Source organism: Oncorhynchus clarkii, chromosome 13 (assembly GCF_045791955.1).
Source record: "Oncorhynchus clarkii lewisi isolate Uvic-CL-2024 chromosome 13, UVic_Ocla_1.0, whole genome shotgun sequence".
NCBI classification, from domain to species: Eukaryota; Metazoa; Chordata; class Actinopteri; order Salmoniformes; family Salmonidae; genus Oncorhynchus; species Oncorhynchus clarkii.
In genome coordinates this window covers 556,325-579,924 of record NC_092159.1, presented here as the reverse complement: position 1 = coordinate 579,924, position 23,600 = coordinate 556,325, and the positions used below count along the sequence as shown (strand labels likewise).

Here is a 23,600-nt window from a genome sequence, read left to right as displayed (position 1 = left end):
CAGCAGCAGATGATGTCCCAGCATCCCTCCCCCCGGGGCTCACCCCTGCCCAGCCGCAGCCTCTCCCCCTCCCCCCGGGGCTCACCCCTGCCCACCCGCAGCCTCTCCCCATCCCCCCAGCCCTCCATGAGAGGCTTACCTCCCCTCGGCCAGAGACCCTCCTCTGTTCTCCACAGGAGGATGTCTCCCCCCTCATCCTTCATAACCTCACCCCACTCCCCGCATCGACGACTCCAGCCCCAGCGCCCCCCTTCCCTGGCCCTCTCCCCCCGCCGCCCCCCGTCTCCCCCCATCTCCCCCCGAGCATCCATGATCCGACGCTCTCCCCCCTCCTCCCCCCGCGGCTCCATATGCAGAGTTATGCCTCCCCCCTCCTCACCCTCTCCCTCCCGTTTGGGGGGAGGAAGTCCTTTTGGAGCGAGGAAGGTCCTCCGCGGCACTCCCTCCCCCTCCTCCCCCCGTCGTGCCTCCCCCCCTGCCTCCCCCCAGGTCAGGACAAGACCAAGGGACTCCATCCACCTCCCACCCTCCTCCCCCATCTCAATGCGAGCCTCCCCATCTCCCTCCAGACATAGTTTCTCTCCCGCACCTCGCCCCGCCTCCCCCACCCTCTCCCACCACTCCACGCGTCTCCTGCGACAGGGCGAAACTCCTCTGGTGCGCCCACGGTTCGGAGGTCGCGGCCCCGTACCCATGGGAACCGTCAGACCTTCCCCCATGGGAAGACGAGGACGACCGATGGCCCCAACCCAGAACGTCCCTCCCTTTAGAGCCTCAGTCCGCTCCAACCACACTGCCCTCACCCTCTCACCCCGCCTCTCTCCCCGTCTCACTCACCACCCCTCACCACAGATAGGCCATCGCCCTCCTCTAAGCCACAGGGAGTCGGGAAGGTACCTTCCTGGGAGACCCGTAGGCCGAGGTCGTCCCCTAATAAAGAGACAGTCTATTCGCGGGCCGGGCATGCCACCTCCCTCTCCCCAACCCTCTCTCAAATGCTACCCTCCCCTCTCCCCTCACCTCTCCCACCGCACCTCCTCTCCTCACCCCTCCATACGTGCTTCCCCCCTACTCCCCCGCGCCCCGTCCCCGGACCCCTACTCTGACTCTTACGCCCAGGACCCCTATGGCCATTCAGAGCAGTTCGTTCCCTCCTCCCCAATGCTGCAGGGGGCGCTCCAGAACCAAACCCTCCGTAACGCGTCATTCACCTCTCCTCGCTTGCGGCCCATGTCACCGTACGCCCAACAGGTACCGGAGTACGCCCAGCCTTCCTCTCCCATGCTCCAGGGGGCGCTCCAGAACCAACAGCTACGTAACGCCTCTTTCACCTCCCCACTACAACACCCTATGTCGCCCTATGCTCAGGATATGGGGGGTTATGAAGACCCTATGATGCCTTCCTCCCCCATGCTCCAGGGGGCGCTCCAGAACCAACAGCTACGTAACGCCTCTTTCACCTCCCCACTACAACAGCCTATGTCACCCTATGCTCAGGATATGGGGGGTTATGAAGACCCTATGATGCCTTCCTCCCCCATGCTCCAGGGGGCGCTCCAGAACCAACAGCTACGTAATGCCTCATATGCGTCACCATTACAACGACCCATGTCCTCCTATGGATCTATGGGCGGGTATGATGAACCTCTCCCCTCTTCCTCCCCGATGCTAGGCAATGCTCTTCAGAACCAGGCGCTACGTGGAGCCTCGTTTGGAAGCCCGGCATTACAGCGTCGTGGGAACCCGTACGGTCCAGTGGTGACCCAATACGACTACCACTCCGAGCCCGGCCCCTCCCCTCTACTCCACAATGCCCTGCAGAACGCCAACATGAGGAACGCCTCCTTTGGAACCCCGATGCTCCAGCGCCGAGGGGGCAACCCCTTCGGACCCGTTGTCCCTGACTACTACGGAGCGTTGCAGAACCCACAGATGCGACAGATGGTTCAATCCCGGGGTGGCCTCCTTCCGCTCCGTTCCCCCTACGGACCGCTACAACCTGAGCCACGGTTTGGCAACTCCCTCCAGAACCACAGAGTCCATGGGACGATCGTCACAGATCCACCGAACCTAGCGGCGGCTCTCATGAACCCTGCACTAAAGACGGCATCGTACACCTTACCGGACGGTACCATCGCTATCGGACCCCAGCAGCAGAAGAATCCGAATCTCTCTGCGGCATTATTGAACCCTTACCTTAAATCAGCGTCGTATACTCTACCAGACGGTACCATTATCATAGACCCCAGGAAACCGGTCTCACCGTCCCTCGGCCGCGCGCTCCAGAACCCAGCAATGATGAACACTTCCTACACTCTGCCGGACGGAACCATTAGAGACCCCAATGCTCCCATCTCTCCTAACCTGTCTTCCGCGTTAAACAACCCTCACCTGAAATCAGCCTCGTATACGCTCCCTGACGGTTCGATTATCATCGACCCCAGGAAACCCAGATCTCCGAACCTCCTGGCGGCGTTATCCAACCCGTACCTGAAGACGATCTCCTACGAGCTCCCAGACGGTTCTATAATCATCGATCCGCGGAAACCCACCTCGCCCAATCTGTCCTCGGCACTCCTGAACCCGGCGATGCGGAATGCCAGCTACGCCCTAGAAGGAACTGTGATCACCGATCCCAACGCTCCGATCTCTCCGAACCTGTCTTCCGCATTGATGAACCCACACCTGAAGTCAGCCTCCTACACGCTACCGGACGGTTCTATCATCATCGACCCACGGAAACCCCGGTCCCCGAACCTGCTGGCAGCTCTACAGAACCCGTATCTGAAGTCAGTATCTTACGAACTGCCTGATGGAAGCGTCATCATCGATCCTCGTAAGCCTCGCGGGCCAGACCTGTCAGGCGCCCTGTCGCAGAACCAGGACCTGATTAATCAGAAACGGTACCGACTTGGGGACGGAGCCCTTGTGATCCCTGGGCAAAAGCCCCGCCTCGGCGTCGCCCTGATGAACCAGAACATGAGGAAGGTCAGTTACTGTTTCCTGTCTGTCACTGTTTACTTGATGCCAATGACAACTTCCTCAATAACTGTTTCTTGTTTCAGTGACTGTTTCCTGTGTGTCAATGACAGTTTCCTGTTTCAGTGACTGTTTCCTGTGTGTCAGTGACTGTTTCCTGTTTGCCAGTTACTGTTTCCTGTGTGCCAATGGTTGTTTCCTGTAAGTCAGTGGCTGTGTCCTGTCTGCCAGTGACTGTTTCCTGTGTGTCAGTGACTGTTTCCTTTTCTCCTGCAGGTGGACTATCGTCTAGGTGACAGCGGGGCGCTGTCCGTCCGGCCCACCAACCCCAGGCTCTCTGAGGCGTTGCAGGAGAACCGGGATCTCCTGAGCCCAAACCGGTACCGGCTGCCAGAACGCAATACGCTGATGCGGAAGTTTGGGAATCCGTACCTGGACGAGGCCCTGCAGAACACACAGCACCTCCGTTATGCATCGTACAGGTTGGTTACCAAGCTGCAGGTAGAACTCTTTACGGTTCCAGGTCAAACCCTATAAGTTTACAGGTAGAACCTTTTTACCAAAGCGTAATTTGAGGGCTCTTCGTTGAGCGAAAAGCTTTTACCTGGAACCGAAACGGCTTCTCCAACAGAGATAGCAGAATAACTCTTTATGGTTCTGGGTTCTGTTTCTAAGAGTGTAGAGCACCCAGCTGTAATTTAAGTATATTGCAACACTGTTATCTTTAAGTAAATACAGTTCCTCTTCTTTTTCTTCCAGACTGCCCCCGGGGCTTCAGGGGCAGGATAACCGCTACGCTGTGGTTCCGCCGTACGGGCCGCGATCTGGCCACTGGGCTGGCAATGCACGCTCCGGCCAGGAGGGGGATGATGTCTGGGCCTCCGAGAGGGTTCTACCGCACGGAACCGTGCAGAACCTCACCAAGTGGTCCATGTACCGCGAGGTCATGGAGTCGGAGGGCATCACTCCCGCAGCACCTGGAAAACTGGAGGGAACGGGGGAACCGGACTGGAACCCTAATAGAGAGGGGGAACCCAACAGCTGGTACGAGAAGGTAGGACAACCTCTACTCAACATTCTTACCTTAATTCGTGGTCTGACAAACATCGCTGTAGCTCTGCAACCTGTAACCACAGATGCGGAAGGGAGATATCGGTAGATTGAGATGCATCCAATGCAAAAAAAACAGATGTCTCAACATTAAACTGACAGATTTTGATGGCTCTCCCCTAGTCTTAGCTGGCTCTGGCTCTCCCCTAGTCTTACCTGTCTCTCCCCTAGTCTTAGCTGGCTCTGGTTCACCACCAAGTCTTACCTGGCTCTGGCTCTCCCCTAGTCTTAACTGGCTCTGGGTCTCCCCTAGTGCTACCTGGCTCTGGCTCTCAACCTAGTCTTACCTGGCTCTGGCTCTCCCTAGTCTTACCTGGCTCTGGCTCTCCCCTAGTCGTACCTGGCTCTGGCTCTCCCCTAGTCGTACCTGGCTCTGGCTCTCCCCTAGTCGTACCTGGCTCTCCCCCTAGTCTTACCTGGCTCTCGCCTAGTCTTACCTGGCTCTCCCCTAGTCTTACCTGACTCGGGTTCTCCCCTAGTCTTAGCTGGCTCTGGCTCTCCCCTAGTCTTACCTGGCTCTCCCCTAGTCTTAGCTGGCTCTGGTTCTCCACCAAGTCTTACCTGACTCTGGCTCTCCCCTAGTCTTACCTGGCTCTCCCCTAGTCTTAACTGGCTCTGGGTCTCCCCTAGTGCTACCTGGCTCTGGCTCTCCCCTAGTCGTACCTGGCTCTCCACTACTCTTACCTGGCTCTGGCTCTCCCCTAGACTTACCTGGCTCTCCCCCTAGTCTTACCTGGCTCTCCCCTAGTCTTACCTGGCTCTCCCCTAGTCTTACCTGACTCGGGTTCTCCCCTAGTCTTACCTGGCTCTCCCCTAGTCTTAGCTGGCTCTGGTTCTCCACCAAGTCTTACCTGGCTCTGGCTCTCCCCTAGTCATACCTGGCTCTCCCCTAGTCTTACCTGGCTCTGGCTCTCCCCTAGTCTTACCTGGCTCTCCCCCTAGTCTTACCTGGCTCTCCCCCTAGTCTTACCTGGCTCTCCCCTAGTCTTACCTGGCTCTGGCTCTCCCCTAGTCTTACCTGGCTCTCCCCCTAGTCTTACCTGGCTCTCCCCTAGTCTTACCTGGCTCTCCCCTAGTCGTACCTGGCTCTCCCCTAGTCTCACCTGGCTCTGGCTCTCCCCTAGTCTTACCTGGCTCTGGCTCTCCCTAGTCGTACCTGGCTCTGGCTCTCCCCTAGTCGTACCTGGCTCTGGCTATCCCCTAGTCTTACCTGGCTCTCCCCCTAGTCTTACCTGGCTCTCCCCTAGTCTTACCTGGCTCTCCCCTAGTCTTACCTGACTCGGGTTCTCCCCTAGTCTGAGCTGGCTCTGGCTCTCCCCTAGTCTTACCTGGCTCTCCCTTAGTCTTAGCTTGCTCTGGTTCTCCACCAAGTCTTACCTGGCTCTGGCTCTCCCCTAGTCTTACCTGGCTCTCCCCTAGTCTTACCTGACTCTGGTTCTTCCCTAGATTTACCTGGCTCTGGCTCTCCCCTAGTCTTACCTGGCACTCCCCTGGTCTTACCTGACTCTGGCTCTCCCCTAGTCTTACCTGGTTCTCCCCTAGTCTTACCTGGCTCTGGTTCTCCCCTAGTCTTACCTGGCTCTCCCCTAGTCTTACCTGGCTCTCCCTTAGTCTTAGCTGGCTCTGGTTCTCCACCAAGTCTTACCTGGTTCTGGCTCTCCCATAGTCGTACCTGGCTCTCCCCTAGTCTTACCTGGCTCTGGCTCTCCCCTAGTCGTACCTGGCTCTGGCTCTCCCCTAGTCATACCTGGCTCTGGCTCTCCCGTAGTCTTACCTGGCTCTCCCCCTAGTCTTATCTGGCTCTGGCTCTCCCCTAGTCGTACCTGGCTCTCCCCTAGTCTCACCTGGCTCTGGCTCTCCCCTAGTCTTACCTGGCTCTGGCTCTCCCTAGTCGTACCTGGCTCTGGCTCTCCCCTAGTCGTACCTGGCTCTGGCTCTCCCCTAGTCTTACCTGGCTCTCCCCCTAGTCTTACCTGGCTCTCCCCTAGTCTTACCTGGCTCTCCCCTAGTCTTACCTGACTCGGGTTCTCCCCTAGTCTTAGCTGGCTCTGGCTCTCCCCTAGTCTTACCTGGCTCTCCCTTAGTCTTAGCTTGCTCTGGTTCTCCACCAAGTCTTACCTGGCTCTGGCTCTCCCCTAGTCTTACCTGGCTCTCCCCTAGTCTTACCTGACTCTGGTTCTTCCCTAGATTTACCTGGCTCTGGCTCTCCCCTAGTCTTACCTGGCACTCCCCTGGTCTTAGCTGGCTCTGGCTCTCCCCTAGTCTTACCTGGTTCTCCCCTAGTCTTACCTGGCTCTGGTTCTCCACCAAGTCTTACCTGGCTCTGGCTCTCCCCTAGTCATACCTGGCTCTCCCCTAGTCTTACCTGGCTCTGGCTCTCCCCTAGTCTTACCTGGCTCTCCCCCTAGTCTTACCTGGCTCTCCCCCTAGTCTTACCTGGCTCTCCCCTAGTCTTACCTGGCTCTGGCTCTCCCCTAGTCTTACCTGGCTCTCCCCCTAGTCTTACCTGGCTCTCCCCTAGTCTTACCTGGCTCTCCCCTAGTCGTACCTGGCTCTCCCCTAGTCTCACCTGGCTCTGGCTCTCCCCTAGTCTTACCTGGCTCTCCCCTAGTCTTACCTGACTCTGGTTCTTCCCTAGATTTACCTGGCTCTGGCTCTCCCCTAGTCTTACCTGGCACTCCCCTGGTCTTAGCTGGCTCTGGCTCTCCCCTAGTCTTACCTGGTTCTCCCCTAGTCTTACCTGGCTCTGGTTCTCCACCAAGTCTTACCTGGCTCTGGCTCTCCCCTAGTCATACCTGGCTCTCCCCTAGTCTTACCTGGCTCTGGCTCTCCCCTAGTCTTACCTGGCTCTCCCCCTAGTCTTACCTGGCTCTCCCCCTAGTCTTACCTGGCTCTCCCCTAGTCTTACCTGGCTCTGGCTCTCCCCTAGTCTTACCTGGCTCTCCCCCTAGTCTTACCTGGCTCTCCCCTAGTCTTACCTGGCTCTCCCCTAGTCGTACCTGGCTCTCCCCTAGTCTCACCTGGCTCTGGCTCTCCCCTAGTCTTACCTGGCTCTGGCTCTCCCTAGTCGTACCTGGCTCTGGCTCTCCCCTAGTCGTACCTGGCTCTGGCTATCCCCTAGTCTTACCTGGCTCTCCCCCTAGTCTTACCTGGCTCTCCCCTAGTCTTACCTGGCTCTCCCCTAGTCTTACCTGACTCGGGTTCTCCCCTAGTCTTAGCTGGCTCTGGCTCTCCCCTAGTCTTACCTGGCTCTCCCTTAGTCTTAGCTTGCTCTGGTTCTCCACCAAGTCTTACCTGGCTCTGGCTCTCCCCTAGTCTTACCTGGCTCTCCCCTAGTCTTACCTGACTCTGGTTCTTCCCTAGATTTACCTGGCTCTGGCTCTCCCCTAGTCTTACCTGGCACTCCCCTGGTCTTACCTGACTCTGGCTCTCCCCTAGTCTTACCTGGTTCTCCCCTAGTCTTACCTGGCTCTGGTTCTCCCCTAGTCTTACCTGGCTCTCCCCTAGTCTTACCTGGCTCTCCCTTAGTCTTAGCTGGCTCTGGTTCTCCACCAAGTCTTACCTGGTTCTGGCTCTCCCCTAGTCGTACCTGGCTCTCCCCTAGTCTTACCTGGCTCTGGCTCTCCCCTAGTCGTACCTGGCTCTGGCTCTCCCCTAGTCATACCTGGCTCTGGCTCTCCCGTAGTCTTACCTGGCTCTCCCCCTAGTCTTATCTGGCTCTGGCTCTCCCCTAGTCGTACCTGGCTCTGGCTCTCCCCTAGTCATACCTGGCTCTGGCTCTCCCGTAGTCTTACCTGGCTCTCCCCCTAGTCTTATCTGGCTCTGGCTCTCCCCTAGTCGTACCTGGCTCTGGCTCTCCCCTAGTCATATCTGGCTCTGGCTCTCTCGTAGTCTTACCTGGCTCTCCCCTAGTCTTACCTTGCTCTGGCTCTCCCCTAGTATTACCTGGCTCTCCCCTAGTCTTACCTGGCTCTGGCTCTCCCCTAGTCTTACCTGGCACTCCCCTGGTCTTAGCTGGCTCTGGCTCTCCCCTAGTCTTACCTGGTTCTCCCCTAGTCTTACCTGGCTCTGGTTCTCCACCAAGTCTTACCTGGCTCTGGCTCTCCCCTAGTCATACCTGGCTCTCCCCTAGTCTTACCTGGCTCTGGCTCTCCCCTAGTCTTACCTGGCTCTCCCCCTAGTCTTACCTGGCTCTCCCCCTAGTCTTACCTGGCTCTCCCCTAGTCTTACCTGGCTCTGGCTCTCCCCTAGTCTTACCTGGCTCTCCCCCTAGTCTTACCTGGCTCTCCCCTAGTCTTACCTGGCTCTCCCCTAGTCGTACCTGGCTCTCCCCTAGTCTCACCTGGCTCTGGCTCTCCCCTAGTCTTACCTGGCTCTGGCTCTCCCTAGTCGTACCTGGCTCTGGCTCTCCCCTAGTCGTACCTGGCTCTGGCTATCCCCTAGTCTTACCTGGCTCTCCCCCTAGTCTTACCTGGCTCTCCCCTAGTCTTACCTGGCTCTCCCCTAGTCTTACCTGACTCGGGTTCTCCCCTAGTCTTAGCTGGCCTTGGCTCTCCCCTAGTCTTACCTGGCTCTCCCTTAGTCTTAGCTTGCTCTGGTTCTCCACCAAGTCTTACCTGGCTCTGGCTCTCCCCTAGTCTTACCTGGCTCTCCCCTAGTCTTACCTGACTCTGGTTCTTCCCTAGATTTACCTGGCTCTGGCTCTCCCCTAGTCTTACCTGGCACTCCCCTGGTCTTACCTGACTCTGGCTCTCCCCTAGTCTTACCTGGTTCTCCCCTAGTCTTACCTGGCTCTGGTTCTCCCCTAGTCTTACCTGGCTCTCCCCTAGTCTTACCTGGCTCTCCCTTAGTCTTAGCTGGCTCTGGTTCTCCACCAAGTCTTACCTGGTTCTGGCTCTCCCCTAGTCGTACCTGGTTCTCCCCTAGTCTTACCTGGCTCTGGTTCTCCCCTAGTCTTACCTGGCTCTCCCCTAGTCTTACCTGGCTCTCCCTTAGTCTTAGCTGGCTCTGGTTCTCCACCAAGTCTTACCTGGTTCTGGCTCTCCCCTAGTCGTACCTGGCTCTCCCCTAGTCTTACCTGGCTCTGGCTCTCCCCTAGTCGTACCTGGCTCTGGCTCTCCCCTAGTCATATCTGGCTCTGGCTCTCCCGTAGTCTTACCTGGCTCTCCCCTAGTCTTACCTTGCTCTGGCTCTCCCCTAGTCTTACCTGGCTCTCCCCCTAGTCTTACCTGGCTCTCCCGTTGTCTTACCTGGCTCTCCCCCTAGTCTTACCTGGCTCTCCCACTAGTCTTACCTGGCTCTGGCTCTCCCCTAGTCTTACCTCGCTCTCCCCTAGTCTTACCTGGCTTTACCCTAGTCTTACCTGGCTCTCCCCTAGTCTTACCTGACTCTGGCTCTCCCCTAGTCTTACCTGGCTCTCCCCCTAGTCTTACCTGGCTCTCCCCTAGTCTTACCTGGCTCTCCCTTAGTCTTAGCTGGCTCTGGTTCTCCACCAAGTCTTACCTGGTTCTGGCTCTCCCCTAGTCGTACCTGGCTCTCCCCTAGTCTTACCTGGCTCTGGCTCTCCCTAGTCGTACCTGGCTATGGCTCTCCCCTAGTCGTACCTGGCTCTGGCTCTCCCCTAGTCTTACCTGGCTCTCCCTCTAGTCTTACCTGGCTCTCCCCTAGTCTTACCTGGCTCTCCCCTTGTCTTACCTGACTCTGGTTCTCCCCTAGTCTTAGCTGGCTCTGGCTCTCCCCTAGTCTTACCTGGCTCTCCCTTAGTCTTAGCTTGCTCTGGTTCTCCCCTAGATTTACCTGGCTCTGGCTCTCCCCTAGTCTTACCTGGCACTCCCCTGGTCTTACCTGACTCTGGCTCTCCCCTAGTCTTACCTGGCGCTGGCTCTCCCCTTGTCTTACCTGGTTCTCCCCTAGTCTTACCTGGCTCTGGTTCTCCCCTAGTCTTACCTGGCTCTCCCCTAGTCTTACCTGGCTCTCCCTTAGTCTTAGCTGGCTCTGGTTCTCCACCAAGTCTTACCTGGTTCTGGCTCTCCCCTAGTCGTACCTGGCTCTCCCCTAGTCTTACCTGGCTCTGGCTCTCCCCTAGTCGTACCTGGCTCTGGCTCTCCCCTAGTCATATCTGGCTCTGGCTCTCCCGTAGTCTTACCTGGCTCTCCCCTAGTCTTACCTTGCTCTGGCTCTCCCCTAGTCTTACCTGGCTCTCCCCTAGTCTTACCTGACTCTGGCTCTCCCCTAGTCTTACCTGGCGCTGGCTCTCCCCTAGTCTTACCTGGCTCTGGCTCTCCCCTAGTCTTACCTGGCTCTCCCCCTAGTCTTACCTGGCTCTCCCCTAGTCTTACCTGGCTCTCCCTTAGTCTTAGCTTGCTCTGCTTCTCCCCTAGATTTACCTGGCTCTGGCTCTCCCCTAGTCTTACCTGGCTCTCCCCCTAGTCTTACCTGGCTCTCCCGTTGTCTTACCTGGCTCTCCCCCTAGTCTTACCTGGCTCTCCCCCTAGTCTTACCTGGCTCTGGCTCTCCCCTAGTCTTACCTCGCTCTCCCCTAGTCTTACCTGGCTTTACCCTAGTCTTACCTGGCTCTCCCCTAGTCTTACCTGACTCTGGCTCTCCCCTAGTCTTACCTGGCTCTCCCCCTAGTCTTACCTGGCTCTCCCCTAGTCTTACCTGGCTCTCCCTTAGTCTTAGCTGGCTCTGGTTCTCCACCAAGTCTTACCTGGTTCTGGCTCTCCCCTAGTCGTACCTGGCTCTCCCCTAGTCTTACCTGGCTCTGGCTCTCCCTAGTCGTACCTGGCTATGGCTCTCCCCTAGTCGTACCTGGCTCTGGCTCTCCCCTAGTCTTACCTGGCTCTCCCTCTAGTCTTACCTGGCTCTCCCCTAGTCTTACCTGGCTCTCCCCTTGTCTTACCTGACTCTGGATCTCCCCTAGTCTTAGCTGGCTCTGGCTCTCCCCGAGTCTTACCTGGCTCTCCCTTAGTCTTAGCTTGCTCTGGTTCTCCACCAAGTCTTACCTGGCTCTGGCTCTCCCCTAGTCTTACCTGGCTCTCCCCTAGTCTTAACTGGCTCTGGGTCTCCCCTAGTCCTACCTGGCTCTGGCTCTCCCCTAGTCTTACCTGGCTCTGGCTCTCCCCTAGTCGTACCTGGCTCTCCCCTAGTCTTACCTGGCTCTGGATCTCCCCTAGTCTTACCTGGCTCTGGCTCTCCCTTAGTCTTACCTGGCTCTGGCTCTCCCCTAGTCATACCTGGCTCTGGTTCTCCCCTAGTCGTACCTGGCTCTGGCTCTCCCGTAGTCTTACCTGGCTCTCCCCCTAGTCTTACCTGGCTCTCCCCTAGTCTTACCTGGCTCTGGCTCTCCCCTAGTCTTACCTGGCTCTCCCCTAGTCTTACCTGGCTTTACCCTAGTCTTACCTGGCTCTCCCCTAGTCTTACCTGACTCTGGCTCTCCCCTAGTCTTACCTGGCTCTCCCCTAGTCTTACCTGACTCTGGTTCTCCCCTAGTCTTATCTGGCTCTCCCCTAGTCTTACCTGGCTCTGGTTCTCCCCTAGTCTTACCTGGCTCTGGCTCACCCCTAGTCTTACCTGGCTCTGGTTCTCCCCTAGTCTTACCTGGCTCTGACTCTCCCCTAGTCTTACCTGGCTCTGGCTCTCCCCTAGTCTTACCTGGCTCTGGTTCTCCCCTAGTCTTACCTGGCTCTGGCTCACCCCTAGTCTTACCTGGCTCTGGTTCTCCCCTTGTCTTACCTGGCTCTGACTCTCCCCTAGTCTTACCTGGCTCTGGCTCTCCCCTAGTCTTACCTGGCTCTGGTTCTCCCCTAGTCGTACCTGGCTCTGGCTCTCCCCTAGTCTTACCTGGCGCTGGCTCTCCCCTAGTCTTACCTGGCTCTGGCTCTCCCCTAGTCGTACCTGGCTCTCCCCTAGTCTCACCTGGCTCTGGCTCTCCCCTAGTCTTACCTGGCTCTGGCTCACCCCTAGTCTTACCTGGCTCTGGTTCTCCCCTAGTCTTACCTGGCTCTGACTCTCCCCTAGTCTTACCTGGCTCTGGCTCTCCCCTAGTCTTACCTGGCTCTGGTTCTCCCCTAGTCTTACCTGGCTCTGGCTCACCCCTAGTCTTACCTGGCTCTGGTTCTCCCCTAGTCTTACCTGGCTCTGACTCTTCCCTAGTCTTACCTGGCTCTGGCTCTCCCCTAGTCTTACCTGGCTCTGGTTCTCCCCTAGTCGTACCTGGCTCTGGCTCTCCCCTAGTCTTACCTGGCTCTCCCCTAGTCTTAGCTGGCTCTGGCTCTCCCCTAGTCTTACCTGGCTCTCCCTTAGTCTTAGCTTGCTCTGGTTCTCCACCAAGTCTTACCTGGCTCTGGCTCTCCCCTAGTCTTACCTGGCTCTCCCCTAGTCTTAACTGGCTCTGGGTCTCCCCTAGTCCTACCTGGCTCTGGCTCTCCCCTAGTCTTACCTGGCTCTGGCTCTCCCCTAGTCATACCTGGCTCTGGTTCTCCCCTAGTCGTACCTGGCTCTGGCTCTCCCGTAGTCTTACCTGGCTCTCCCCCTAGTCTTACCTGGCTCTCCCCTAGTCTTACCTGGCTCTGGCTCTCCCCTAGTCTTACCTGGCTCTCCCCCTAGTCTTACCTGGCTTTACCCTAGTCTTACCTGGCTCTCCCCTAGTCTTACCTGGCTCTCCCCTAGTCTTACCTGACTCTGGTTCTCCCCTAGTCTTATCTGGCTCTCCCCTAGTCTTACCTGGCTCTGGTTCTCCCCTTGTCTTATCTGGCTCTGGCTCACCCCTAGTCTTACCTGGCTCTGGTTCTCCCCTAGTCTAACCTGGCTCTGACTCTCCCCTAGTCTTACCTGGCTCTGGCTCTCCCCTAGTCTTACCTGGCTCTGGTTCTCCCCTAGTCTTACCTGGCTCTGACTCTCCCCTAGTCTTACCTGGTTCTCCCCTAGTCTTACCTGACTCTGGCTCTCCCCTAGTCTTACCTGACTCTGGCTCTCCTCAAGTCTTACCTGACTCTGGCTCTCCCCTAGTCTTACCTGGCGCTGGCTCTCCCCTAGTCTTACCTGGCTTTACCCTAGTCTTACCTGACTCTAGCTCTCCCCTAGATATACCTGGCTCTGGTTCTCCCCTAGTCTTACCTGGCTCTCCCCTAGTCTTACCTGGCTCTGGCTCTCCCCTGGTCTTACCTGGCTCTCCCCTAGTCTTACCTTGCTCTGAATCTCCCCTAGTCTTACCTGGCTCTCCCCTAGTCTTACCTGGCACTCCCCTAGTCTTACCTGGCACTCCCTTAGTCTTATCTGGCTCTCCCCTAGTGTTACATGGCTCTGGTTCTTCCCTAGTCTTACCTGGCTCTGGCTCTCCCATAGTCTTACCTGGCTCTCCCCTAGTCTTACCTGGCTCCCCCCAGTCTTACTTGTCTCTCCCCTTGTCTTACCTGGCTCTGGCTCTCCCCTAGTCTTACCTGGCTCTCCCCTAGTCTTACCTGACTCTGGTTCTCCCCTAGTCTTATCTGGCTCTCCCCTAGTCTTACCTGGCTCTGGTTCTCCCCTAGTCTTACCTGGCTCTCCCCTAGTCTTACCTGGCTCTGGCTCTCCCCTGGTCTTACCTGGCTCTCCCCTTTTCTTACCTGACTATGGCTCTCCCCTAGTCTTACCTGGCTTTCCCCTAGCCTTACCTGGCTCTGGCTCTCCCCTGGTCTTACCTGGCTCTCCCCTTTTCTTACCTGACTATGGCTCTCCCCTAGTCTTACCTGGCTCTCCCCTAGTCTTACCTGGCACTCCCTTAGTCTTATCTGGCTCTCCCCTAGTGTTACATGGCTCTGGTTCTCCCCTAGTCTTACCTGGCTCTGGCTCTCCCATAGTCTTACCTGGCTCTCACCTAGTCTTACCTGGCTCCCCCCAGTCTTACTTGTCTCTCCCCTTGTCTTACCTGGCTCTGGTTCTCCCCTAGTCTTACCTGGCTCTCCCCTAGTCTTACCTGACTCTGGTTCTCCCCTAGTCTTATCTGGCTCTCCCCTAGTCTTACCTGGCTCTGGTTCTCCCCTAGTCTTACCTGGCTCTGGCTCTCCCCTAGTCTTACCTGGCTCTGCTTCTCCCCTAGTCTTACCTGGCTCTCCCTTAGTCTTATAGAGCTCTCCCCTAGTCCTACCTGGCTCTGGCTCTCCCCTAGTCTTACCTGGCTCTGGCTCTCCCCTAGTCTTAAATGGCTCTCCCCTAGTCTTACCTGGCTCTGCCCTAGTCTTAGGACCCACAGGGTAGGACCCCATAGGGTTAGGATCCATAGGGTTAGGATCCATAGGGTTAGGGTTAGGATCCATAGGGTCAGGATATATAGGGTTAGGACCCATAGGGTTAGGATCCATAGGGTTAGGATCCGTAGGTTTAGGATCCATAGGGTTAGGATGCATATGGTTAGGATCCGTAGAGTTAGGATCCATAGGGTTAGGACCCATAGGGTTAGGTTCCATAGGGTTAGGATCCATAGGGTTAGGATCCATAGGGTTAAGTTTAGGACCTATAGGGTTAGGACCCATGGGGTTAGGATCCATAGGGTTAGGATCCATAGGGTTAGGATCCATAGGGTTAGGACAAATAGGGTTAGGGTTAGGATCCATAGGGTTAGGACCCATAAGATTAGGACAAATAGGGTTAGGGTTAGGACCCATAGGGTTAGGATCCATAGGGTTAGAATCCATAGGGTTAGGACCCATAGGGTTAGGGTTAGGACCCATAGGGTTAGGATCCATAGGGTTAGGATCCGTAGGTTTAGGACCCATAGGGTTAGGATCCATAGGGTTAGGATCCATAGGTTTAGGATCCATAGGGTTAGGACCCATAGGGTTAGGACCCATAGGGTTAGGGTTAAGACCCTTAGGGTTAGGATCCATAGGGTTAGGATCCATAGGGTTAGGATCCATAGGGTTATGACCCATAAAGTTAGGATCCATAGGGTTAGGATCCATAGGGTTAGTATCCATAGGGTTTAGGATCCATATGGTTAGGATCCATAGAGTTAGGATCCATAGGGTTAGGACCCATAGGGTTAGGGTTAGGATCCATAGGGTTAGGATCCATAGGGTTAGGACCCATAGGGTTAGGACCCATAGGGTTAGGGTTAGGATCCATAGGGTTAGGATCCATAGGGTTAGGATCCATAGGGTTAGGACCCATAGGGTTAGGATCCATAGGGTTAGGATCCATAGGGTTAGTATCCATAGGGTTTAGGATCCATATGGTTAGGATCCATAGAGTTAGGATCCATAGGGTTAGGACCCATAGGGTTAGGGTTGGGATCCATAGGGTTAGGATCCATAGGGTTAGGATCCATAGGTTTAGGATCCATAGGGTTAGGGTTACGACCCTTAGGGTTAGGATCCATAGGGTTAGGATCCATAGGGTTAGGATCCATAGGGTTATGACCCATAGAGTTAGGATCCATAGGGTTAGGATCCATAGGGTTAGTATCCATAGGGTTTAGGATCCATATGGTTAGGATCCATAGAGTTAGGATCCATAGGGTTAGGACCCATAGGGTTAGGGTTAGGATCCATAGGGTTAGGATCCATAGGGTTAGGACCCATAGGGTTAGGACCCATAGGGTTAGGGTTAGGATCCATAGGGTTAGGATCCATAGGGTTAGGATCCATAGGGTTAGTATCCATAGGGTTTAGGATCCATATGGTTAGGATCCATAGAGTTAGGATCCATAGGGTTAGGACCCATAGGGTTAGGGTTGGGATCCATAGGGTTAGGATCCATAGGTTTAGGATCCATAGGGTTAAGGTTAGGACCTATAGGGTTAGGACCCATAGGGTTAGGATCCATAGGGTTAGGATCCATAGGGTTAGCATCCATAGGGTTAGGACAAACAGGGTTAGGTTTAGGTTCCATAGGGTTAGGACCCATAGGGTTAGGGTCAGGATCCATAGGGTTAGGATCCATAGGGTTAGGACTCATAGGGTTAGGACCCATAGGGTTAGGACCAATAGGGTTAGGATCCATAGGGTTAGGGTTAGGATTCATAGGGTTAGGATCCATAGGGTTAAGGTTAGGACCTATAGGGTTAGGACCCATAGGGTTAGGATCCTTAGGGTTAGGACATATAGGGTTAGGGTTAGGATCCATAGGGTTAGGACCCATAGGGTTAGGGTTAGGATCCATAGGGTTAGGATCCATAGGGTTAGGATCCATAGGGTTAGGACTCATAGGGTTAGGACCCATAGGGTTAGGACCAATAGGGTTAGGATCCAATGGGTTAGGACCCATAGGGTTAGGATCCTTAGGGTTAGGATCCATAGGGTTAGGATCCATAGGGTTAGGATCCATAGGGTTAGGGTTAGGACCCATAGGGTTAGGATCCATAGGGTTAGGATCCATAGGGTTAGGGTTAGGACCCATAGGGTTAGGATCCATAGGGTTAGGATCCATAGGGTTAGGGTTAGGACCCATAGGGTTAGGATCCATAGGGTTAGGACCCATAGGGTTAGGGTTAGGACCCATAGGGTTAGGATCCATAGGGTTAGGACCCATAGGGTTAGGATCCATAGGGTTAGGGTTAGGATCCATAGGGTTAGGATCCATAGGGTTAGGATCCATAGGTTTAGGGTTATGATCCATAGGGTTAGGATCCATAGGGTTAGGATCCATAGGGTTAGGGTTAGGACCCATAGGGTTAGGATCCATAGGGTTAGGATCCATAGGGTTAGGGTTAGGACCCATAGGGTTAGGATCCATAGGGTTAGGATCCATAGGGTTAGGGTTAGGACCCATAGGGTTAGGATCCATAGGGTTAGGACCCATAGGGTTAGGACCAATAGGGTTAGGGTTTGGATCCATAGGGTTAGGATCCATAGGGTTAGGGTTAGGATCCATAGGGTTAGGATCCATAGGGTTAGGGTTAGGACCCATAGGGTTAGGACCCATAGGGTTAGGATCCATAGGACCCTGGTCAACAGTAATGAACAAAAGATGTGGTCAGTGTGAATGAGAGTCAATGCTAAGACATTGTACAATAATCTTCCACTGAGTGACTGTGTCTGTGTCCGGAGGAGATTTAACAGATTGATCTCTGAGGTTAATACCCTTATTGTAAGAGTCGGGGTGTTAACCCCGGTGTCCTGGCTAAATTCCCAATCTGGCCCTCAAACCATCACGGTCACCTAACAATCCCCAGTTTACAATTGGATCATTCATCCCCCTACTCTCCCCTGTAACTATTCCCCAGGTCGTTGCTGCAAATGAGAACCTGTTCTCGGTCAACTTACCTGGTAAAATAACGGATAAATAAATTAACAGTTACAGAGTTAACCTGACAACACAGAGCATTGAGTACTACAGGGTCTAACAGAGTTAACCTGACAACACAGAGCATTGAGTACCACAGGGTCTAACAGAGTTAACCTGACAACACAGAGCATTGAGTACCACAGGGTCTAACAGAGTTAACCTGACAACACAGAGCATTGAGTACCACAGGGTCTAACAGAGTTAACCTGACAACACAGAGCATTGAGTACCACAGGGTCTAACAGAGTTAACCTGACAACACAGAGCATTGAGTACCACAGGGTCTAACAGAGTTAACCTGACAACACAGAGCATTGAGTACCACAGGGTCTAACATAGTTAACCTGACAACACAGAGCATTGAGTACCACAGGGTCTAACAGAGTTAACCTGACAACACAGAGCATTGAGTACCACAGGGTCTAACAGAGTTAACCGTACAACACAGAGCATTGAGTACCACAGGGTCTAACAGAGTTAACCTGACAACACAGAGCATTGAGTACCACAGGGTCTAACATAGTTAACCTGACAACACAGAGCATTGAGTACCACAGGGTCTAACAGAGTTAACCTGACAACACAGAGCATTGAGTACCACAGGGTCTAACAGAGTTAACCTGACAACACAGAGCATTGAGTACAACAGGGTCTAACAGAGTTAACCTGACAACACACTGACAGGGAGACCTACACTACCACAGACCAGACCTGAGACAGACAGACAGACCTGAGACAGACAGACAGACCTGAGACAGACAGACTGACCTGAGACAGACAGACAGACCTGAGACAGACAGACAGACCTACACTACCTCAGACCAGACCAGACCTGAGACAAACTCATAGGACTTCATGTTACACAATACATGTATGTTTTGTTCGATAAAGTGCATATTTACATCAAACACTGGCGCATTACGTTCAGTAGTTCCAAAAACATCCGGTGATTTTGCAGAGAGCCACATGAATTCACAGAAATACTCATCATAAATGTTGATGAAAATACAAGTTTTACACATGGAATTAGAGATATACTTCTCCTTAACCTTTTGTGACTAGGGGGCAGTATTTGCGGGATGGGGAGCCAATGCAACCGCTGTGTCAGATTTTTTTTTTAAACGTTACGGAGAAAGCAAACCATGCAATAATCTGAGTACAGCGTTCAGACAACAAAGCAGCCCAAAAAAATATATCTGCCATATTGGGTAGTCAACATTACTCAGCAATAACATTATAAATATTGACTTACCTTTGATGATCTTCATCAGAATGCACTCCCAGGAATCGCAGTTCCACAATAAATGTTTGTTTTGTTTGATAATGTCCATCATTTATGTCCAAATAGCTTCTTTTGTTAGGGTGTTTGCTAAACAAATCCAAACGCGCGTTCAGGTCCAGCCGAACGTCGGACGAAAAGTTCAGAATGTTAAATTACAGGTCGTAGAAACTTGTCCAGCTAAGTATAGAATCAATCAATGGGATGTTTTTATCATAAATCTTCAATAACATTCCAACCAGAGAATTCCTATGTCTGTAGAAAAGCAATGGAACGCGGGCTAACTCTCTCGTGACGGCGCGTCAGAGCCTGTGGCACTCTGCCAGACACCTGGCTCAATCCCCTCTCATTCACCCCCACTTCACAGTAGAAGCCTCAAACAAAGTTCTAAAGACTGTTGACATCTAGTGGAAGCCTTAGGAAGTGCAATATAACCCATATCCCACTGTATCTTCAATAGGGGCTGAGTTAAAAAAACTACAAGTGTCAGATTTCCCACTTCCTGGTTCGATTTTACTCAGGTTTTCACCTGTCATTGGAGTTCTGTTATACTCACAGACATCATTCAAACAACAGTTTTGGAAACTTCAGTGTTTTCTATCCAATACTACTAATAATATGCATATATTAGCATCTGGGACAGAGTAGCAGGCAGTTTACTCTGGGCACCTTATTCATCCAAGATACTCAATACTGCCCCCATGTCACCAAGAAGATGTGTGTGTGTGTGTGTGTGTGTGTGTGTGTGTGTGTGTGTGTGTGTGTGTGTGTGTGTGTGTGTGTGTGTACAGATCTACTCCATCAGGTGTATCCCCACGGTGCCTCACAGGGTGAAGCCTTGGGCGTACGGCATGGAAGACATGACACAGATGGAGTAAGAACACTACTTCCTGTGTGTCAGCAACTACTTCCTGTGTGTCAGCAACTACATCCTGTGTGTCAGCAACTATTTCCTGTGTCAGTAACTCCTGTGTGTCAGCAACTACATCCTGTGTGTCAGCAACTACATCCTGTGTGTCAGCAACTACTTCCTGTGTGTCAGTAACTCCTGTGTGTCAGCAACTACATCCTGTGTGTCAGCAACTACATTCTGTGTGTCAGCAACTACTTCCTGTGTGTCAGTAACTACTTCCGGTATGTCAGTAATTACGGCATGTATGTCAGTACATCTTGTGTGTCAGTAACTGATGCCTGTGTGTCAGTAATTACATCTGGTGTGTCAGTTACTGTTTCCTGTCTGTCAGTAACATCTTCCTGTGTGTCGGTGACTACGTTATGTGGGCCAGTCACTACTTCCTGTGTGTCTGTAACTACTTCCGGTGTGTCAGTTCCTGTTTCCCGTGTGTCAGTAACTACTTCCAGTGTGTCAGTGACTTTTTCCGGTGTGTCTGTGACTACTTCCTGTGTGTCTATAACTGTTTCCTGTGTGCCTGTGACAACTTCCTGTGTGTTTGCAGGGAGCTGAATGAGACCACAGTGCTGATGAACCTGAAGAAGCGTTACGACCAGGAACTCGTATATGTAAGACCTCAACTCGTACATTGTACTCACTCATATACTCTCGTACTGTCATGGTAAACATTTATGAGCTTATAGTTGAACATCATTAGTCAAATAAATAAATAAACAAATAAAATGCAAAAAAGTATTTAGTCAGCCACCAATTGTGCAAGTTCTCCCACTTAAAAAGACGAGAGAGGCCTGTAATTTTCATCATAGGTACACTTCAACTATGACAGACAAAATGAGGGGAAAAAAATCCAGAAAATCACATTGTAGGATTTTTAATGAATTTATTTGCAAATTATTGTGGAAAATATGTATATGGTCACCTACAAACAAGCAAGATTTCTGGCTCTCACAGACCTGTAACTTCTTCTTTAAGAGGCTCCTCTGTCCATATATAGGTAGTAACCTGGTCAACATGTATCTCTCTGTCTCTAGACATATATAGGTAGTATCCTGGTCAACATGTACCTCTCTGTCTCTAGACATATATAGGTAGTAACCTGGTCAACATGTATCTCTCTGTCTCTAGACATATATAGGTAGTATCCTAGTCTCGGTGAACCCCTATAAGATGTTCAACATGTACGGGACTGACGTGGTGCTGCAGTATGAAGGACGCGGAATAGCAGACAACCCTCCGTAAGAACACGCTGACTCTGTGTGTGTGTGAGGTGTGTGTGTGAGTGTGTGTGTGAGTGTGTGTGTGTTATTCTCATGTGTGTGTGTGTGAGGTTTGTGTTGCTATGCGGCTGGCTGGTTGCCAGGGAGAATATTCGCATTGATTGTCCTGACATATTACATCTAGTATCCAGAGAACACACACACACACTTCACAACACACACACACACACACCCACAGACACACACACACACACTTCACAACACACACACCCACACCCACACCCACACCCACACCCACACCCACACCCACACCCACACACACACCCACACACACACACACACACACACACACACACACACACACACACACCACACTTCACATGCACGCACACACACACACACACACACCACACTTCACATGCACACACACACACACACACACACACACACACACACACACACACACACACACACACACACACACACACACACACTTCACAACTACACACAGTAACACACAGTAAGTAACAGGAGAGGGGAGAGCCTGTGTGAGTGGATAGGATGACTCTGTGCTTTACTACCTGGGGTAGACTAGTTGTTAGAGTGTAGGGGCGGCAGGTAGTCTAGTTGTTAGAGTGTAGGGGCGGCAGGTAGTCTAGTGGTTAGAGTGTAGGGGCGGCAGGTAGTCTAGTTGTTAGAGTGTAGGGGCGGCAGGTAGTCTAGTGGTTAGAGTGTAGGGGCGGCAGGTAGACTAGTTGTTAGAGTGTAGGGGCGGCAGGTAGTCTAGTGGTTAGAGTGTAGGGGCGGCAGGTAGACTAGTTGTTAGAGTGTAGGGGCGGCAGGTAGTTTAGTTGTTAGAGTGTAGGGGCGGCAGGTAGACTGGTTGTTAGAGTGTAGGGGCGGCAGGTAGACTAGTGGTTAGAGTGTAGGGGCGGCAGGTAGACTAGTGGTTAGAGTGTAGGGGCGGCAGGTAGACTAGTGGTTAGAGTGTAGGGGCGGCAGGTAGACTAGTGGTTAGAGTGTAGGGGCGGCAGGTAGACTAGTGGTTAGAGTGTAGGGGCGGCAGGTCTCATTATGAATGGTTCAGTACCCGGCCAGTCTCAGGATGAATGGTTCAGTACCCGGTCAGTCTCAGGATGAATGGTTCAGTACCCGTTCAGTCTCAGGATGAATGGTTCAGTACCCGGTCAGTCTCAGGATGAATGGTTCAGTACCCGGTCAGTCTCAGGATGAATGGTTCAGTACCCGGTCAGTCTCAGGATGAATGGTTCAGTACCCGGTCAGTCTCAGGATGAATGGTTCAGTACCAGGTCAGTCTCAGGATGAATGGTTCAGTACCCGGTCAGTCTCAGTGTGAATGGTTCAGTACCCGGTCAGTCTCGGGATGAATGGTTCAGTACCCGGTCAGTCTCAGGATGAATGGTTCATTACCCGGTCAGTCTCAGGATGAATGGTTCAGTACCCGGTCAGTCTTATAGATGTGTTCTCTCTTTTGTGTACCACTCTCTTTGTTCTTCTCTCCCAGGCATCTGTTTTCCATCGCCAGTGTTTCCTACACCACCATGATGGATGCTAAACACAACCAGTGCATCATCATCAGGTACAAGACAACGTACTGTTGTGATAACGCTGTGATAATGTTGTGTTAAGGCTGTGATAATGTTGATACATTATGGATATAGGAATACTGGAATATCACAGATAATGTAACTGTAGACAGTACCTTCAGAATGGATTCACACCCCTTGGCTTTTTACACATTTTGTTACAGCCTGAATGTATAATTAAGATTTTTTTTAGGTCACTGACCTACAAACCCAACCACATAATGTCAAAGTGGAATCATGTTTTTCAAAATATTTACCAACTAAAAATGAAAAGCTTTAAATGTGTTGAGTCAATAAGTGTTTGTTATGTCAATCCTAAATAAGTTCAGGAGTACAAATATGCTGGTAATTCTAATGAATTTATCCTCTGCAGCAGAGGTAACTCTGGGTCTTCCTTTCCTGTGGCGGTCCTCATGAGAGACAGTTTCATCATAGTGCTTGATAGTTTTTGCAACTGCACTTGAAGAAATTTTCAAAGTTCTTGAAATTGTCCTTATTGACTGACCTTCATGTCTTCAAGTAATGATGGACTGTCGTTTTTCTTTGCTTATTTGAGCTGTTCTTGCCATAATACGGACTTGGTGTTTTACCAAATAGAGCTAATTTCTGTATACCACCCCTACAACATAACTGACTGGCTCAAAAACATTAAGAAGGAAAGAAATTCCACATATTAACTTTTAACAAGGCACACCTATTCATTGTAATGCATTCCAGGTGACTACCTCATGAAGATGGTTGAGAGAATGCCAAGAGTGTGCAAAGCTGTCATCAAGGCAAAGGTTGGCTATTTGAAGAATCTCAAATATAAAATATATTCTGATTTGTTTAACTTCAGGATCGGTGTCCAAGACGGTTGAGCTAACGTAGGCTAATGTGATTAACCTGAGGTTGTAAGTAACAACATTTCCCAGGACATAGACATGTCTGATATTGGTAGAAAGCTTAAATTCTTGTTAATCTAACTGCACTGTCCAATTTACAGTCGCTATTACAGTGAAATAATACCATGCTATTGTTTGAGGAAAGTGCACAGTTATGAACTTTAAAATGATTGAAAAAAACAATTAGGCACATTTGGGCTGTCCTGACACAACATTTTTAATAGATATGCAATGGCTCATTGGATCAGTCTAAAACTTTGCACATGCAGTGCTGCCATCTAGTGGCCAAAGTCGAAATTGTGCCTGGGCTGGAATAATACATTATGGCCTTTCTCTTGCATTTCAAAG

The 23,600-nt window shown here is 52.4% G+C and overlaps 1 protein-coding gene across 1 annotated transcript in view; it reads left to right on the top strand.

Moving 5' to 3' along the window:
* The first annotated feature begins 717 nt into the window (after positions 1–717).
* The window catches only part of LOC139424171 (unconventional myosin-XV-like), a 136,730-nt gene continuing 113,847 nt past the window's right edge, over positions 718–23,600 (top strand). Inside the window, exons 1-8 of the mRNA XM_071175854.1 lie at positions 718–1,113; positions 1,570–2,988; positions 3,256–3,461; positions 3,739–4,033; positions 19,423–19,505; positions 20,089–20,152; positions 20,670–20,779; positions 22,287–22,361. Of these exons, the coding sequence (XP_071031955.1) occupies positions 718–1,113; positions 1,570–2,988; positions 3,256–3,461; positions 3,739–4,033; positions 19,423–19,505; positions 20,089–20,152; positions 20,670–20,779; positions 22,287–22,361 (2,648 nt within the window). The remainder of the gene's footprint in view (positions 1,114–1,569; positions 2,989–3,255; positions 3,462–3,738; positions 4,034–19,422; positions 19,506–20,088; positions 20,153–20,669; positions 20,780–22,286; positions 22,362–23,600) is intronic.